We start from the raw sequence: 20,316 nt of genomic DNA on the forward strand, positions 1-20,316 counted from the left end.
TTCTACCAAATTTTAGACTTCCACTGCCCGTTTTCTACCAAAATTCTTCTCGATTATGGGCCACTAAAATACACACATTTTCCGCGCTTTCCGAGCACATTGTCCCAATATTAGCCCTTTTTACCCAAACTTTGGAAAATAGTGTAAGAATAGTGCGCGCGTCCCAATAAAGCCGTTTTTGGAAGCTTTCAAAATAATAAGGGGACATAATTTCTGACAGTAAAAGCTAACATTTTATGGAAAAGAAATACTAATCTATGGAAATGTTACAATATGTCTTTAAGTTCGTTAAATGCCTTGTAATAACTGATAGGCATTATCTTTCATCATCACTATCAAAGCTAGATGCAGTCTAGAGGCGTGCCATTCGTATCATAAATCTACCTGGGGACGAATCTTCCTCCCTCTATATTAAAATTCGGTCTTTGGTGCCACTACAATGTTCCATCAAATGTACTATATGGTAATGCTCCATAGCTATTTTGCCAAGACCAACTCCAGACTAACCTTCGTTTTCGCCGCTCCGCGGTTAGATTTCACACAACCTTTTCCTTTATGTCCTTTAAGTCCTTTATTAACTACTATACTTGTCCTTTGCAAACTTTGAATTTCACATCTATACTAACAAATCATATCACCTATAGACGAATCCAACGAGCCAAGTCATGGTCAGGATTTGGTCGGCCATGACGGGTCCCCGCATGCACCAAACTGGTGTAGTGACTGTCCAATTACGTGGATTAAAGCCGCTTAAAATTCGATGTTACGATTCTTTTGTGTTGTTCACTGTCATTATTCTTTTGTCTACGTGTAATACAGGTGATAGAATGCAGTTTAAAATACCCTCCAAGGCCGCATCATTTCACATTTTAGGTAAGATTGAGCCGACGGGGACCCAACTTTGGCAGCCATTAAGGTGTAGGAATGCGTGAAATTGGATTCGTCTATAGCTGCACGTAGACCATGAGGACAGTGACTTGCTTACCATTGATTTATTCCTTTTGACAAGCAATTGTTGCTGTTATCTTTAATAAACCAAGAATAATAATAATTACACGTTTTTCTCAGTCTTTTCATATCCGGAACTAACAACCATGAAACAATAAAATTAAATTTAACAGCAGCTACTACTATTCGTACTTGTGGGGTCGTTGTTCTGCACGTACTTCATAATTATAGACAGCGCTGATACGTGTCAATAGCCTATTGGATTCAATGAACCTCAATTTCAGACGAAAGTAAAACATGTGTCTAGACAATTGATAATTAGTTTTCACAAGATTGCGCTGCTCTGACTGAGTGACAATAACCGACAAAATAGGGAGTGAAATTGGTATAAAAGACAATCATTGCGAGTGACCGTTTAGCAACTATTTGAAAACTACGCAAAGCGTTTATAGAGAGATAATAAATTGGATTCTTGCAAAAAGCTGCAACATGAATATGTCGTGTTCTTTCATCATAGATCTTCAGAATTCAACAACGTTATTCCCTTACGTGTATCTACCGTATGAATTGGTTTTATTCAAGTTTGTTATGCCTTGGATAATCCTAATAGGCATTACAAGCAATTCAACGTTCATCTGGACTGTAATTCGAGTATCTTCTCTACATACATCTACCTTTATTTACTTGTTCGGTTTAGCTTGTACAGACCTATTCACTTTAGTAGGTTTTGGAATGAGCATAACCAATGCTTTGCTTAGTCCTGTACGTTTTGGTAACACGCCAACGTTACAAGGAATCACTGAAATTCTCAAATTGTTCAGCTTCATTACATCGACATTTTTTGTTACCCTTGTTTCACTGGAGCGCTATCTGGCAATATGTCACCCGCTACAATACCGTCTGATCAAAGGAACAAAGCGTACCATCAAACTGTCTCTGATCACTATTCTACTGAGTGTAGGAATAACCAGTACCACTGCAGTGCAGAACTTTGGGACACGGTCAGTTTGGTGTTTTGTATGGCCTTCGGATGTTCACTTTAACAACTATCCTCGTGAAATTACGATGATGACAGCAAACTTTGATCTTTCACTTTTATACTACAAAATTACAACTCTTGCTTATGTTACCATTAATGTACTCCTTCTGACAAGCAATTGTTATATGTACACAATGATTCTTATAACTTTCCGTAGACGAAAGCAAAACAAACAATTACAATTATCTGCAGAATTGGAGCGGAACATTCACCAAATAGCAACTATGGTCATCACAAATGGTTTAGTATTTTTTTCGTGTACTTCAATACTTATCGCAAGGATGGCATATTCTGCACTGTATTTGTTTGGTGTGAGATTCCTGAATCAATACCAGATTACCGGTTTTGAGCGTGTTCTAGATTTCTTTGTCATTTCAAATGCCTCTGTGAATCCACTGATTTATTTCATTACCAATCAAAGTTATCGGCGTGCACTTATGGCTTCAATTACAACATACAAACGGAAAATGGACAATACTGTAATAACAAGCATCTCATCTCGATCCTAAATCAATGAATTTTTTAGAAGCAAAACGTGGCAAAGAAACGTGTAATATTTTTGCTGTTTTTATTCAATATAACCTATTACTTATTATTTGCGTAGAATATTGTTATCGATATCGTTTGTTACCCTTGTTTCACTAGAGCGATCTGGCAATATGTCACCCGCTAAAACACCGACTGATCAAAGAAACGACACGTATCAAACTTTCTCTGATGACTATAATATAATACTAAGATTACCATTGCAATGATGGATTCGGATCACCATTAGTTTGATGTATTGTATGGCATTCGGATGATAAATTTCACAACTATCCTCATCAAATTATGACATTTACAGAAATAATTGATTTTTCACTCCTAAACCAATATTGCTTACGCACTTATTTATCTATTCATTCCTATTGACAAGCACTTGTTACATGTACACGAGGATTCTTATAACTTTGCGTAGACGAAAACACAACAACACTTTAGAGCTATCCGCGGAATTGGAAAGGAACATTCATCAAATAGCAACCATGGGTTAGTTGTCTTCTTGTGTGCTTCTATATTCATTACACTGATGACTTATTCTAATCTAGGAATCTTTGGTGTACGTTTCATGGCTCAGTTTCAGGTAGACGGTTTTCAGTGTGTTCAGGAAATCTTTGTAATCATAAATGTCTCTGTAAATCCGTTCATTTATTCAATTGCTAATATTGCAATTTATTAAACATTAAAACATGAACTCTATCTGCGTCTGTGTAGCTCTAGAGGATCTTTTAGCTAAGTGTAGAGCCAGCCAGGAAAGATAGCATGATCTGAAACAACGTAATTGTAAAAATACCAACTTTATCTTTAGTAAACGACTAGTTGGAAAAAAATAATCTTAAGTCGCTCTTTCCACGGTTCCGACATAGTGGATAGAATGTCGTACTGGATAACAAATATGAATTGAAGCTACTTTACACAATGGTATATGATTGGTTCAATTCCAATTTATGTATGCTGTCAGTTCGATGCTCTACCCTTAAAGTTGATGATCGTGCAAGAAGCCAATATATATAATCATGAAGTAATGTACTATGAAGCGGTCGAAACTTGCAAAGGAATAATATTTTCTTAGGTGATATTTTCTTAGATTTAGTGATTGAGACAATAAAACTGTTAACCAAATAGAGACGAAACAGATCCAGATGGTAGTTATGTGTTTGTACCTCTTCATGAGTGATGAGTTAACACCAAACAAATGACCAAACAAATCACCGACCTATTACTTTTACCATGACTCGTGCTACAACGCGCAAACGCCTCTACGTGATATCGTTGGCAGCATGTTCACCCGCATTTATATTGGTCTGTTTATTTTATCTTATATAGAATACATTAGTTGGAATATTAGCAACTATTTTAAACTGTTGCGATTTGGTAGTTCACAGCATCATTCGAATGGTAGTGAGCTTTGGCAAACATTGCATTGATCATTTCATAGCGAGCGTGTAGAGGAATTCAAAAATCACAGATATACTTTTGTAGGTCATGTGGTTCTTGCGTTATGTTGTAAAGAGGGCTGAAACAACATAACGCTTTTGTAAAACGTACATAACTCGTCAATAACAACAATAAATCAAGCAAGAATTCGAAGTATTATGATTTGTAGAATGAACTTGTGCAAAACATCAAAGTGTTATTTTTCAATAATATATTGATTATAGGTACAATGGAAATCGATTTTTTGGCTGCTTCGACCAACAATACCAAGTCTACCCTTAAGCATCAGACTTTATTTTGTTTCCTTTCATATTCAGTAAATATAAGAAACACGAACTCGTACCGCAATTCATTAATGGTCAATTTAATGCTAACGAAAGTAATAATATTAATTTTATGATTTTATGTAAATAATGGCAAAAAAACGAATGAATCGAACTTCAGGGGAAACCCCTTCAAAAATCGTTTCTAAACTATCGATCACAGGTATTTACAATAGCAATGCGCTGCAGTGAGTGACGAATGGTATAAAATCAACATAATCATTGCGAATGACCGTTTTGTAACTGTCTGAAAACTGCGCAAAGCGTTTATGTATTTTTTGGACAGATAATAAATTGGATACTTGCTGCAACATGAATATGTCGTGTTCTTTCACCATAGATCTTCAGAATTCAACAACGTTATTCCCATACGTGTATCTACCGTATGAACGGGTTTTATTCAAGTTTGTTATGCCTTGTATAATCTTATTAGGCTTTACAGTCAATGCAACGTCCAATTGGGCTTTGATTCGAGTATCTTCTCTACGTCAAACATATTTTGGTATGTTAGGAAACCTTGAATCGTTAGCTTTAATAAACCAAAAAAAAATATTGCAATCGGCTTTTCAAAGATTGAAAAGGAGTACACGTACCATGCATGAATATCAAACATTCCTCAATAATCACTTTATAAAATAACTTTATTTAGGGAATGGGCGGTGGGCTATGGATTCTGTTAATTGTCATTAATTTGTGGGTGTGAGATGTGACTTCTTTTCCCATATTTGTGCAATTACTTACTTTTTCTTGGTTATTTATGCTCTTTTTTATTATGTTTCTTACTTTCTTACTTTGTTGTTTCTTGCTTTCTTTTTATTTACAACATAAGTCGTTATTCTTTTTGGGATAAAAGGTAGCACTGAAAAGTGTTGTTTGGTTTGTCTCTGGTTCACAGTTTACTGTGTTGCTCTGCACTCTACCCGGTTGCCTCCTTGAAATACAGATTTCAGCCCTTGTCCTCTTTGCATCAATTACGTTGCGTACCATCCTTGTGGTCCTCGCTCATAGACTTCACTTTGGATTTTACCACAAAGGAAGAAATCAAGTTGTGTGGGGTCTGGTGATCTTGCAGGCCATATCAAAGCATAACCCAATCACTCTGTTTGCTATCCGTGGACAGAGTGAAAAACTGGTACATTTCTTTAACAGGGCATATCCTCAAATGTTGTAAGCCGATTGAAATAATTGTTTTTGTTTATTAAAGCTAATGATTCAAGGTTTCTCTACATACTAACAAATATTTGACCAACTTTTCACGAATAGGAGAAAAAGAGGGCGTAATGAGGGTTCTGTTTTGTTTGGGACACCCTGTACACCTACATTTAGTTCAGTTTAGCTGATACGGACCTATTCACATTGGTAGGTGATGGAATGAACCTAGCCAATTTTACACCCGCTAAAGCACCGACTGATCAAAGGAACAAAACGGACTCTGATGACTATAATAATATGCTTAGGAATAGTCAGTACAATTGCAGTGCAAGTCTTTGGATCACCATCAGTTTTGTGTATTGTATGGCACTATCCTCGTCAAATTGTGACATTCATAGCAATTGTTGATTTTTATTTATTTATTTATTTATTTATTAAGTCATATTTTACCAGGGTAGCCCAGTCAGTGCATAGCACATGATATACATAGGGGCCCTGGAGAACATAATATACACAATATAAAATTAGATTGTTTAAATTACACAATTATAATTATACAAAGCTCAATTTAAATACATAAAAACTACATAACAATTTAAAACACAACAATAATATTATTATATACAATTGTTGTTATATGAGTATTGATAAAAACTAAAATGACAAAAGAATAATAAAATATTATCATAGCACACACGAAGGAGATACATAAAACATAAAATACATTAATAATAAAAGACATATAATCTGAATTGCCATTATTAACTGAGATGTTCAAATATTGTTGATTTAAATGAATATAACTTATTTATTGCACGAATATGATGTGGTAATTTGTTCCATTCTATTGCACCTTGGTATTGAAACGAGCGCACGTGACTTTCATTGACGGCAAGAAGTTTATCTGCACTTGACCTAGTATTTACATGATGCGTGTTATTTACAAACTTGAATTTACAGCTTAGATAAGAAGGAACAAGATCATTTAAACATTTTAACACAATAATGCACTTGTGAATTAACCATCGATTTTTAATGTTAATCCATCCAAGTTTATGACGAAGCTCTGTAGCACTATGCCAGGGGGATAACCTGTTATTGCCCTGGCAGCCCTATTCTGAAGTTTTTCTTGTCGATCAAGATTTAGGCCACTGCAGCTACTAAAAACAACATCACAATAATCAAAAACTGGTAAAATCATGGATTTGTACAAAATATTCAAAGTATTGATGTTGAGGCAAGACCGGAGTCTGCGGACAATTCCAATTCTTTTACTAATCTTATTACATAACTTTTCAGTGTTACAGTTCCAATTCATATGTTCATCAATAATTACACCCAGATATTTGCAATGGGAAACTCTGCATAATTCTTCATTATTAACAATTGCACGAACATGTTTAAAACTTACCAGTCTCTGGGGTGTGCCAATAAGCATAAGATTTGTCTTTTTTACATTTAATGTGAGTTTGTTTTGGCACAACCATTTACCAACATTGTCTAGCTGAACATTTAAAACAGACTGCAGATTATCAGAATCATTAGAGGCATAAAACAGAGCTGTATCATCGGCATATAAAACAACTTTACATTTATCATCAATTACACTTGTCATATCATTAATATATAAAATGAATAAAAGTGGCCCCAGTATTGAGCCCTGTGGCACGCCGGTATCAATTTTCAAAGAATCAGATACAACACTATTAATAACAACGGACTGATACCGGGAAGTTAAGTAATTTGTGAACCATTTATGCTCAGTACCTTTAATTCCTAAATTGCACAATTTGGATAAAAGAATTTCATGATTGACAGTGTCGAACGCTTTTTTTAAGTCTAAAAATATTGCACCAGTTATAAGACCATTTTCATGTTATTCAAAATGAAGTCATTTACATCAAGCAATGTACTAGATGTTGAATGTTTGGCACGAAAGCCTGACTGCTGCTCAACAAGAATATTATTTTCTGCTAAGAAATCTCGTAGCTGACTATTTACGGCACACTCAAACATTTTCATGACTACTGGCAAAACAGAAATAGGGCGATAGTTATTTGTATCATCTCTATTGCCCTCTTTGAATAACGGAGAAACCTTAGCATGCTTCCACTCAGTGGGTACAGAACCTGATTTTAACGACATATTAAATACAAAAGCAAGTGAATGAGCAATTTCAGTAGCTCCTAACTTGAGAAGCTTTGCATTTATCCCATCTAATCCTGTAGCTTTCTTAGGATCTAACGATGACAACTGTTTCAAAACAAAATCAACATCAATATCATGAAAGGAAAACTGTACATTGGAATCTGAATGAATATTATTATCATGATTAACATGGTCATAATTCTTGGCAAGTTGTTTACCAATACCAACAAAAAATCTATTAAAGCTGTCAGCTATGTCTTTTGGTTCAGTACAATGCTCACCATTTTCATCTTGAACTGAATTGATGGAACAAGCCGATTTATTATTTGGCAAAAGCTCCTTCAAAGTTTTCCACAGTTTTGCAGAATCACCTTTACAGTTATTGATCTTACCACAGTAATGCTTCCTCTTCAGTGATTTAGCTAGATTATTCACTTTATTTCTGGTTTCTTTATATAACAACCATGCTTCATCAGTTTTTTCTTTCTCAGCATTACCTCTGTAATAGTCTCTTTTCTTAGACATTTGTAAATACTCATCATTGATCCAAGGAGTTGTATAACCTTTACATCGGATGTTTACAAAAGGTGCATGATTATCACACACTTCAAGAAAAAGTTTTTTCCACATATACCAAGCATCATCAACACATTCATTTAACTCAATTTTATACCAAGGCACATTTCTTAGATCATTACAGAAATCCACTTGATTAAAGTTTCTAAAAGATCTAGTTTTAATTACTCTGGGTTTGTACTTTGGTTTGGTACATTTTTTGATAACATAAACCAATGAGTGGTCACTTAAGCCAAGTGGAATTACACCAGATGAATGAAGCCTATTACATGCTGCATTAGTGTATACATGGTCAATACATGATTTTGTTGTTTTAGTGACTCTGGTGGGTTTAGTAATAAGTTGCCTTAGCTGAAAAAGTTGGCAAAGATGTTTCAAAGGTTTGGCGAGACCTGTTAATGAATCAAGATTTAAATCACCAAGAAGAAAAATATCCTTTGAAGTAGTACTTAAAACATTCAATTGATTTTCCAATCTTTCAAAGAAATGATTCTTATTCACCTTTTTTTCTGATCTATAAGCAGTACCAACATAAAAATAGTTACTGTGGGGAAGTTCTATTTTCACCCACAAAGATTCAATATCATCACACATATTCATACTTATTAATTGACTTGAGTATTTTTCGCTGACGTACATTGCTACACCACCGCCATGTCTATTTCTATCTTTTCGGTATAATACATAACCTGGTATATGAAGCTCATTATTGTCAATATTACTGTCAAGACTGGTTTCATTTAGCGCTAAAATTTCAATTTCTGTAGTTCCAAGAAAAAGTTTGACATGCTCAAATTTACCAGGCAAAGTCACAATATTAAGGTTACAAATTCTCATACCACGATATTTCAATGCATCATAAACATCAGAACCTTCCATGACAATCAGATATATAACAATTACAGGTATAACAAACAATTTATAAAACTAAACAAAAACAATTATATAAAAACAATTATATAAACTACGTTAAACAATATATGATAATTTTATTAACAAGGATATAGAATCACTAAAATAGTTCAAAAATAGTTAACTATATCCTAGCAACCAGCATTTTTTAGAGCACAGTATTGCACGATCATTAACAAAATTAGAAAAAGTCTTCATGCGAACGGATGGATTCAACTACACTACAAAATCACAGGTATTGCTCATGTTATCATTAATTTATTCCTTTTGACAAGCAATTATTACATGCACAACATTATTAATTTATTATAACTTTACACAGACGAAAGCAAAACAAGCTATTACAATTATCAGCAGAATTGGAACAGAACATTCACCAAATAGCGACTATGGTCATCGCAAAATGGTCCTGGAAAATGGTTTAGTATTTTTCTTGTGTTCTTCGCTATTCATCACAAGGACGGCATATTCTGTCATATCATGTACATCGATGGTTGAGAGCCAGAAAGCCTCAACTCACCATCACCTGCTCCCACAAAATGAGCAGAAAGTCGCCAGGGCACTATAGAAGATACAGTCCAATAATCATGACAAAATTCAATAGAAAACAAAAGCCATTATGAAGGAAATATTCATATTTGAAGACCAAAGCAAGGAGCCAACTTTATGCTCATTTTGTGAGCTGGTCATTGTGAGTTACAGCTTTCTGGTTCTGAACCCTCGATATGTTTGGAATGAGATTCCTGAATCAATATCAGTTAGATAGTTTTGAATATAATAATAGTGCCGAGATCGAGATAACGTTACCAAATTTTTATACTACCAGACACTTGAAAATGTTCTTGTGTTCAAATATGTTGTTGCAAAGAAATTGCTAAAATTGAGGAAAAAGGTCACACACTAACAACATAATCATGGTAATCGTACATCTATAGTTGTTGAAAACGTGCAAGGCATTATTGTGCTATATTAAATAATGCCAAAAGTAGATAAAGAAATCCCAAATAATAAAAAAAAAAATTCTGTCACAACTGGCAATATACTCCTCCAATAACGTGCAATTATCAAATATTTCATGAGCCACCTTCAGAGTATTTTCAAAATATTAAAATTTTGTATAACACCCGTGAGGTAGCGTCAAATTTGCAGGGATTAAATGCCCCGCCCAAATCGAAATGAAAACCTGGTGACTGTATGACTTCGTTCGTTGGCAAGGCAGCATTTTTGCTTGCATTGATTATTCATTGTTTATGAATTTTATCAAAACACCGTACCAGTTGGAATATTAGTTTACGTATAATTATATATGTAATAATATATTTCCTTTTCATAAGCGAGAATATGAAACACGTAGCCACCCCTCGTCATTGTGGCACAAACCTAAATGTAATGAATGCCAGTTTCACATTATTAACAAATGCAATAAGTATTTGGTGACGTGTTTTGTTTTTTTAAAGCTATGACGTATTAATTGTATCGTATTGGGAGGAGGAGAAACTACGTTCCGCAAAATTCACGATATAATGTATATAAAGAGTCGATGACATGTCTTTTTCAACTTTCCTGGTCTAGAACTTCATGAAATGGTTATGTTCATGAATGAACTGCTCTGCACAAATACGGAGTAAAGAATGGTCTCATCAAATAATCATTGCGAATAAATTAGCTGTTTTCAGTGCTCAATAATTTGTTATTTTTGGAGAAATATTCAGGTACATTTACAGCATGAATACGTCGTGTGCTTTCAATTTGGATCTTCTGAATTCACTACTGCTTTGCTATATGTGTACCGACCGTATGAATTGTTTTCATTCAAGTTTGTTATGCCTTGTATAATCCTAATAGGCATTTAATTGGCAATGCAACGTTCATATGGACTGTGATTCGAGTATCTTCTCTACATACATCTACATTTATGTACTTGTTCTGTTTAGCCTGTACAGACCTATTCACATTAGTAGGTTGTGGAATGAACCTAAGCAATACGTTACTTAATATCCCAGTACGTGCTGGTAAAATACCAATTTTACAAGGAATCGCTGAAATTCTCAAATGGTTTAGCTTTATTTCATCGATATCGATACCCTTGTTTCACTAGAGCGATATCTGGCAATATGTCACCCGCTAAAACATCGGCTGATCAAAGGAATGACACGGACCATCAAACTTTCTCTAATGACTATAATGCTGAGCTTGGGAATAACCAGTACCCTTGTAATACAGGCCTTTGGACCACCAGCAGTTATGTGTATTGTATGGCCTTCGGATAATCAATTTAATGAGTATCCTCATCAAATTCAGACATACAGACCAATAGTTGATTTTCCACTGCTTTACGACCTAATCACATATATCTTTTACGTACTTTTCTATCTATTCCTATTGACAAGCACTTGTTACATGTACATGAGGATTCTTATAACTTTACGTAAAAGAAAACACAACAAAACGCTACAGTTACCCAGGGAATTGGAACGGAACATTAATCAAATAGCAACAATGGTTATCGCAAATGGGACAGTCTTCTTCTTGTGTTCAACGATATTCATTACGGAGATGACTTATACTACCCTGGTGTTATGTGGTGTAAGTTTCTTGGATCGGTATCAGGTAGACGGTTTAAACCATGTTCAGGACATCTTTGTACTCATAAATGCCTCTGTGAACCCACTTATATATTTCATTACTAATCAAGGCTATCGCAGGGCATTTATTACTGCATTTATTAAACATGGATTCAGACGGCACATGGGAAGCAAGGCAAACAATGGAACCCCCAATGAACACATCTCGATGAAAGACATTGGAGGAAATAGGCTTGACACAGATGTGACTAGTCTTAGATAAACGGGAACCATACTATCATATTACCGTGATTTCAAAAGGGCACAGGTGACATTAGTTCAAAATTTCGTTTCTTGTTATAGATTCAAAACAATCTTAGAGTTTTGGCAATAAATCAAAGGACTTTGCGATTATGGAGAACCCGAACATATAGCCCGAAAAGAAAACGGAGAATGAGCATAAGTATCATCAGATAAGATGAGAATTGATTTCTTGGTAGGGGCAAAATGGAACTACTGCATAGAGTAAAAACGTTAACTTGGCGCCGGGCCACTAGATTATGGGGTTATATCAGATGAGAAATTGTTTTTAGGTACCGCACCGCTCCCCGCAGCCCCGCACCGCTCCCACAGCCCCGCACCGCAGTCCCGCACAGTAGAGGCTTGGCTACAATAGTCGTCCATTGGCTAATTTTGAAATTTGAAAATGTTTTAATTTAGAAGCCCATTGGGTTAGGGTTATGGTTAAAGTTAGTGTTTATTATGAATATTTATAAGTACAGGGTGTCCCAAAAATTCCTTTACCATTAAAGTGATCTCTTCTACAAATTATCATGATATGGATGGATTCGTGCAAAGAGGAAACTTGAACAATTGCTTTGATACCTTTACTTGACCAGTTTCCTTGTGAATGTTGAAGCATATCAAATCACGTGTAATGCTTTTTAATAGACCGTGTTTTAACAGTGTTGATCACAAAACGATGCATAGGCCTACAATGTTTAAAAATGCTTTACGATATCGACACCTTTTCCTAATTTCAAGTTGGTGTTTCTATCGCTGCTGAAGTTCAAGATTGTATAAATTAACAGAGCAGCTTTTCATTGCAGGAAAAACACATCATATCATGAGTAAAATTAAATCATTTACTTTAATAAATTATTATATGCCTTTTCCTTGGTCTCAAATGAAATTGCTTTAAATATAAATGATAAACGCAGTACCTCAACTTTGAAGTGTATGCAGGATGAGGGTCCAACATGAAAATCTACACAAAGGGCTTGCCATTTCAACCATTTAGCTATTCAAAACCATAGTTTAATCATGGGGTGTTTTTTGTGGGATTTTTAAAAACCTCCTTTTTCCAACCTCCCCCTCTTCCACACTCCCAGAATAATGAATACATTATGTACATGTAGTGTCAAAAATAGCTCTACGATGACCTTGACTGGGGTGTATATAACTTTTAGCGGTGCGGGGCTGCGGTGCGGGGCTGCGGGGAGCGGTGCGGTACGTAAAAACAATTTCTCATCTGATATATTATAGCGGGGCTGCGGTGCGGGGCTGCGGGGAGCGGTGCGGTACCTAAAAACAATTTCTCATCTGATATAACCCCATACTAGATTGAATACGTATACTGATTGCTCGTGGTACCTTTCCGAGTACTAAAACCTGTTTTTGTCGGCTGCTGGGACTTTCAGGCATCCCTGATAATTGGTGGTATTAATTTTACTGCTAAAAGCTCTAATACCAAACCTACGCAACCTTTTTATTATTATTACTAAGGAGCTCTATGACTATGGGCCTATTCAATATGCTCCGGAAGAAGTAAAATATCCGAACGGCATACTAAATATTGCTGACCCCCCCCACCACTCCACCTGCCAAACCTTTCAAAACAGAATTTGAATACCATAAAAAGTAGATAAGCTATTTTTTAATTCATTTACCAAGACCAAATTAAAACTAACATTTTTCATCAGAAACCTTTCTGGATTTCTCAAAACGTTGATGATGTTTTGATCCATTTTCTTGGAGCAGGAATCTTGACCGGATGTTTTGGTGTTCCCGAAAGTATTACTCCGGCCTCCAGCGTTGGTTTTTGAGTAGAGGATCAAATGATGTGACTTAGATCACTGAACAGATTCATCCGGTTTGAAGGTATATAAAATATACAATTTCTTCTAAATAAAACCATAAATTTACTCGCTAGTTTGACGGTTTTGCTCTTCTGCTTGATGATCACATCTTCCGGTTGGACGAACCCGATCACAGAGGGTGTAGAACTCAGTAGAGGATCATACACGTAAATTATTATGACAGTTTCTATGGCAAATTGAGCAAATTTCCCCAGTAAAATAGATAAAAATGGGTGTATTTGGCCGTTGCCAAGGAAACTGCCTTTGAATTCACCTAATAGCTTAAGAATAAAGGAGGTCTGTATATTATTAATAATATAAGTGTTTTTCAAACTTGCTAAAACGAAATAACTAAATCTAAAAATGGTGGAAAATGGTCAAATTTTTGCCAAAATGACCAAATCACTAAAAACGTGCATTTTATGCCCACTTATGAATTTCAAGAGACTATAGGTCAAAAACCATACGTCATAGAAAAGTGTTGTGATTTATTGTTGAATCCAAACATGAATCTTAATAAATTGATATACTTTAGTAATACTTTTTTCAAAAACAAAATTCGCTGTAAAAATTCCCTTTTCGGTTAAAAATTGCACAAAAATTAAATGTGTCAAAAATTCTGTAATAGGGTAACCGTTTTTGTTTGTTTTATTTCTTCTTTAACCTGCGACACTCAATCAGTTGAAAACACAATTACTCATCTGTTCTTCCTTTTCGGATTATAGATCAGTCCCCATGATTTATCCATATCCCTTCGACGGGAACTTCCTCGTCGATTGACCCCAAACGATCATCCATCCAGCTGAAGTCCAAAGGGTTTTGGCGTAACATCGATTATATCCTCGATAGCCAAAACATCACGGTTGGCTAGATTAAATTATTCAGAATTTGAACCGTTTGCCTCACCATGATCACTGTGAAAAGATCATCCTAGGGGGCAATGAAGACCCAAGTGCTGGGGATAGAGCCTTTTCAGTGGCAGTACCACATTTTTGGAACACCTTACCGGTTCATATCAGGAATGCTGCTACTCTGGAATCATTCAAAACTATGCTCAAAAGTAGTACATAATTTCAATCTGTTAGTTGGGATTTGCAACATTTCAAATCGCATCAAATTCCAGCATTAATTATTTTATGATCATTCCCATTTGTTTTACGCAAGTTTGGTTAAAACTTAATCTTATTGACGTATTAAAGGTAAATCAGATGGATATTACTCACACGTTCGATTTACTCCCTTTTGTAAATTGATCATTAATAAGAAACACGAAAACTCTCTCCTCATGCATGCTTAATTAAAGCTCATCATATTTGTTTTTAGATATGACCATTAGGTAATCGGAAATGGCCAAATTAATATTGAAGATACTACATACCTACCGTTAATTTAGAGCTACGTGACGTTTTTTCAACGAATTATCATTTCGTTTCCCAAAGCTTCATCTTCATCTTCATAGGATACAGTGCATTCCTTAAAATTGAGTATTGAGTATTGCTGCGCCTTTGGGACTACAGCATAATAGAAAAGAATAATATTTTTGCATCGATATAATAGTTAGATCCTGATTTCAACATTTCGAGGTTGATTTTGATTTTCTTGAGGAGAAATATACAAACTCTGTCACAATGAATACTTCTTGTTCTTCCATCATAGATCTTCAAAATTCGACAACTCTGTTCCCACACCTGTACCTACCCTACGAATTGGTTTTATACAGGTATGTTATACCTTCTATAATACTGATTGGCATTATGGGTAATGCAACATTCATCTGGACTGTGATTCGAGTATCTTCTCTACATACATCTACGTTTATTTATCTGTTCGGTTTAGCATGCATTGACTTGTTCACATTAGTAGGTTCTGGAATTAACACATTCAAAGTTTTAGGTAGTCCTCTGCGTTCTGGTGAAATGCCAATTTTACAAACAGTCTCGGAAATTATTACGTGGTTTTGTTATATTTCATCGCTTTGTTTCGTTACACTGGTTTCACTAGAACGTTATTTGGCAATATGCCACCCGCTAAAACATCGTCTGATCAAAGGAACAAAACGGACTATCGAACTTTCTCTGATGGCTATTATACTAAGTTCAGGAACGACTGCTACCGCTGTTTTACACGTCCAGGGTCATGATGGAGCATCATTAGTTATGTGTTTTATTTGGCCTTTGGATGATCAATTTAACGACTATCCTCACACAGTTATGACTTCCGCAACAATTGATTATTCACTTTTGTATTACAAAATCACACAAGTTGGCTAATTTGCTATTTCTGTATTCGTTTTAGCGGCCAATTGTTACATGTACTCGAGGATACTTCTGACTTTACATATACGAAAACACAATAAAACTCTACAGTTATCCGCGGAATTGGAACGGAACATTCGCCAAATATCAACTATGGTCATCGCAAATGGCATAGTCTTTTTTCTGTGTTCATCGGTATTTATGGCACTGATGGCATGTTATACTGTTTTTGCGTTTGGTGTGAGATTCATGAATCTCATATCAGCAATTCGGTTTTCAGCATGTTCGATATATTTTCATGATTATAAATGCCTCTGTGAATCCGCTGATTTATTTCATTACTAATCAAAGTTATCGACGAGCACTTATGAATTCAATCATTAAATATCAAAGATCCAGACTGGGGAACATCTCGACCCTACATCAACAAGACATTTAGTACTATATATATATCTTCTGCACCATATTTGGCCACCGGATAAACATGTTTAGTATTAACGTTTTTGAACTTGACTTACTTGACTTAAAGCCGTCCTCTTGAGGTAGGTCCCGGAGATGGCTACCAACTAGTTTGAGTCTCCACAGCTGTCGGTTGGTGGCCAGATGTCCTGCCGCTGCTACTGATGGTATTCCTGTCTCTGAACAGAAGTTCTTGATATCCTCGAGCCACTTTTTTTCTGGTCTTCCTCTGGGTCTGTTGCCTTCAATGTGACCTTCGAGCAGGATTTTTGGGTAATGGGTGTTGTTCATTCTTTTCACATGACCGAAATATTTGAGTTTTTTGGTCATGATAGTTGTAGTGAGTTCTTTGTAGTAGCGTAGCCGCTCCCGGATGCTAGTATTTCGGATTCTGTCTCTTCGTGTGACTCCTAATATTTTCCTCAAGCACGCAATTTCAAACACTCGCAGTCTCTGTTCATCTGAGTTCTTGAGTGTCCAGGTTTCGGCACTATACGGTATGTGATGATGGATAGGACCAGTACTCGGTATAATTCAAGTTTGGTTGAATTCTTGATATCTCTCGGCTTCCAAATGGGGTTCAGCTTCTGCATGGATCCCATAGCAAGACCAATTCTACGTTTGATATCATTTTCATTGCTGGGGGTTAGATCTGATATAACTCCTCCCAGGTATACGAAATCCTCCACCTGCTTGAGGGGTTCTCCGCCAATCAGAATATCAAGTTGCACTTTTTCTCTGTTGATGACCTGGACTTCAGTGTTGCTGATATTAATAGTAAGTCCAAACTTCTTGCTGAATGTATCAAATCTTGTAACCAGAAACTGTAGGTCTTCTTTTGTTTCAGCCAGGAGGACATTATCGTCTGCGAAGCGGAGGTTGTTGATGTACTGCCCTTGCACTTTTGCACCTATCTGTACGTCTTGGATAGCCAACCTTAACACTAGTTCCAGCAGAATGTTGATATAAAATTATAAAACTAAAACTGGTTAGAAGACCCACCACCCCACCCCACCCCCACGGGTGGAGACAATAACATTTGATTCAGTATGCAATTCTATCTCTCGGGGATTGTGTCTTGACATCTGGATGTTAAGAATTCATATTACGAAATGTATATGTAATAACACGGAAAAATAAATGAGTAAGGTTTTTAACACAAGTCTTCACCGTGACATTCATAAATGACAGCCAGTGAAAAAATCACTGACAATTCAGAATTTGAACCTGGGATTACCAGATTGATGATCTATCGAGTCACATGAAGAACAGCATTGATGTTATTATCTACGACGTATTAATTATAGGCTTTCATTTCAGCCTTCAGTTGGTAGAGTATCGGGTCGGTGCACGAAAGGTCCCAGATTCTGATTCAAATTCTGGATAGTCAGTGATTTTTTTGACTGGCTGTCATTTATGGATGTAGAGACTTGTGTTTAAAAAATTTATTTCTCCGTCTTTTTCAACACAATTTCAACACAATCTCCAAGATGGAGAATTACGCAATAGATTTCCAGAGAACTGAATAGTGTTCAGTTCAGTGGTAACATGCACTAATTCCCAGAGCTTAAAATGGCAGAAGAGCGAAAAGTCTGCTACCATGCAGAGCAGAGACTTTCAGTCTGAAAGATACAGCTAGATACCAAGATGGCTTTAGCAGTTTTGTTTTACACTTAATCCGGTTTTGGTAAGTATATCTATAAAATATGGTGAACAAGAAAGTGGAGGTTGGAAGAAAACCAGAAGACAAACATTGATTTCTATTGTCAACAAGGTAGTTGTGTACAAAGTTGTCACTTTTTCAAATGCCTGTAACTTTTCTTGTAGAGGTCACAGTGGATGCAAACAGCTCGCATAATGAGCAGGATACGAAATTGCATCTATTGTTGAATTTTATAATGATCGGTTCTTTTTAAAGGGTAAAGATACTTTTTGTAAATAGTATACAGGGTGTCCCACTCGGATGGCGAATAATATTAGAAACACTGATCTGTAAAGAGGAATAATCAAACTTTAACATAAAGACATTATTCCACTTTAATCTAGAACAAATGTTTTGCTTCATCTAACAAAGGGCGCAAAATCACCAGTTCTCATAACCTACTAGACTAGTCATACTTTCAAAAATTCAAGATGCACACGGCACTGATTTTTTAGTAAAAGTTGACAACAACTTTGTGTAGTGTTAGTTAATTTAGGAATATTGAATTCGAGTCTGTTGTCTGCTAATCAGTGTTTTGATACTATGATCCTCAAAGAGACTCCCAAGTGCCCCCACTGGATCGTACAGGGGCAAAATGTTAACTTATTCTAATTACACTTTTCAACACCAATTGACTTCTTGTACAGAGGTCACAAATCAAAGTTGCTCCGATTTCGCAAAAATGGAGCAATTGCTCGGTGGTTTGGTTATTATGTTACACAGCAAAGTGTTAAAAGGTCAATTGGATTAATGCGCGTTAAGAAGTTGCCAAGCTCCGTTGATTTGATTATAACACAAGTACCGTCGACATATCGGTACCATCTGGATTGTGGCCAACTGGGGTACGACGACAAAGCATCTTGTTCAAATTGTTGGAGGTAATGGGCTATACAAGGGAACCCATCGAGCAACCATGGTATTACTGGCAATCATATTGCCATAACCATAACTGAAAATACATATTGTCCAAATCACAAACTCAAAGTGACATATCTGATCTATCGATTGACCTCGGACGATTCGCATCCACCAAACTGAAGACCAAAGGTTTTAGGCGCAACATCGGTGATTTCATCTAACCAAAACGTCACGGGGAGTCTTCTGGTTGGTTGACTAGATTAAATTACTCAGTTTTTCTCCCAGATTATTGAGAGTAGCATACCCTCAGTAGATCTTGCATCTCTTATCTGCTATTAAATGAATTCCATTGTGTAGGACCTACAAGGAAGAAGGGTTTTCACCTACTCGTTTCTTGAAGGATTGCGAAAAGAGATTTGTCTGTACCGTTGCTGACATAAGCTGACCAATTGAAAGGAGATTTTTCTGTGCAACTACCGAGCAAACACAAAATTGTAAACGGATTACTAGTATATTTTGGGTTTGGGATTTTGGTAGAAGCTTTTTAATAACATTAAATGTCGCGTTTTATAAAGGTTTTGTATGAAAACACACTACAACAACATTTTTACAATGTTCTCGAAATGTTATTGTAAAATATGTTTTTCAAACATTTGTTGCCAAACATTTTGACAGCATTTAAATAACATTTTGTTAGAATAATTCGCATCAAGTTTTCCAAAAATGTTTTCGAATTTTGTGAAAACATTATACCCTTTATATAACCCGACATTTAATTTAAACGGTTTGTGACAACCTTTTCTAACATAAGCGAATAATGTCAAAAACGTTTTATGTTTGCTGGGTAAGTTAAAAGTGAATCTATATAAGCTGCAGCGTAATTTACAAGGGTCATGTTGTTCGTAGTTCGTCCTCGGCTAGAGCATGGACGTTTTGCAAGCCTTCGAATGAAAACTGTGCCAGTGGGCGAGCCCTACCAACAAAACCAATGTATTTTCATGCCCCCCCCCCCCCCCTTCCGAAGAAAATGACAGCCCCTTAATACCATTACAAGCAAAAGGTTAATGTATGAACTGTTGTGCAAATGTTTTTAATTGTCGATACACTAATTATCATGTTATGTAACACCGATGGATATTATTTACACATTAGGAAACACAAAACTCTTCCCTCATTATAAATGGTCCGGGATAAATGGTCAATTTAACATGTTTAATTAAAGCCCGTCATATTTGTTTTTAGAGAGGGCCATTATGCTACCGAAA

General features: G+C 35.9%; 2 protein-coding genes across 2 annotated transcripts; one reads left to right on the forward strand and one right to left on the reverse strand.

Annotated features, from left to right (window-relative positions):
* Positions 1 to 1,437: 1,437 nt before the first annotated feature.
* Positions 1,438 to 2,496, forward strand: LOC140147322 (kappa-type opioid receptor-like). The gene has a single exon (XM_072169100.1). It carries the CDS (start codon positions 1,438 to 1,440, stop codon positions 2,494 to 2,496), a length of 1,059 nt encoding a protein of 352 aa, XP_072025201.1.
* A 14,417-nt stretch (positions 2,497 to 16,913) lies between these two features.
* Positions 16,914 to 19,052, reverse strand: LOC140147323 (uncharacterized). Its single transcript, XM_072169101.1, has 2 exons — positions 19,013 to 19,052; positions 16,914 to 17,434 (listed from the first exon to the last, which is right to left on the reverse strand). Exons 1-2 carry the CDS (start codon positions 19,050 to 19,052, stop codon positions 16,914 to 16,916), a joined length of 561 nt encoding a protein of 186 aa, XP_072025202.1.
* Positions 19,053 to 20,316: the final 1,264 nt, after the last annotated feature.

Source organism: Amphiura filiformis, chromosome 3 (assembly GCF_039555335.1).
Source record: "Amphiura filiformis chromosome 3, Afil_fr2py, whole genome shotgun sequence".
NCBI classification, from domain to species: Eukaryota; Metazoa; Echinodermata; class Ophiuroidea; order Amphilepidida; family Amphiuridae; genus Amphiura; species Amphiura filiformis.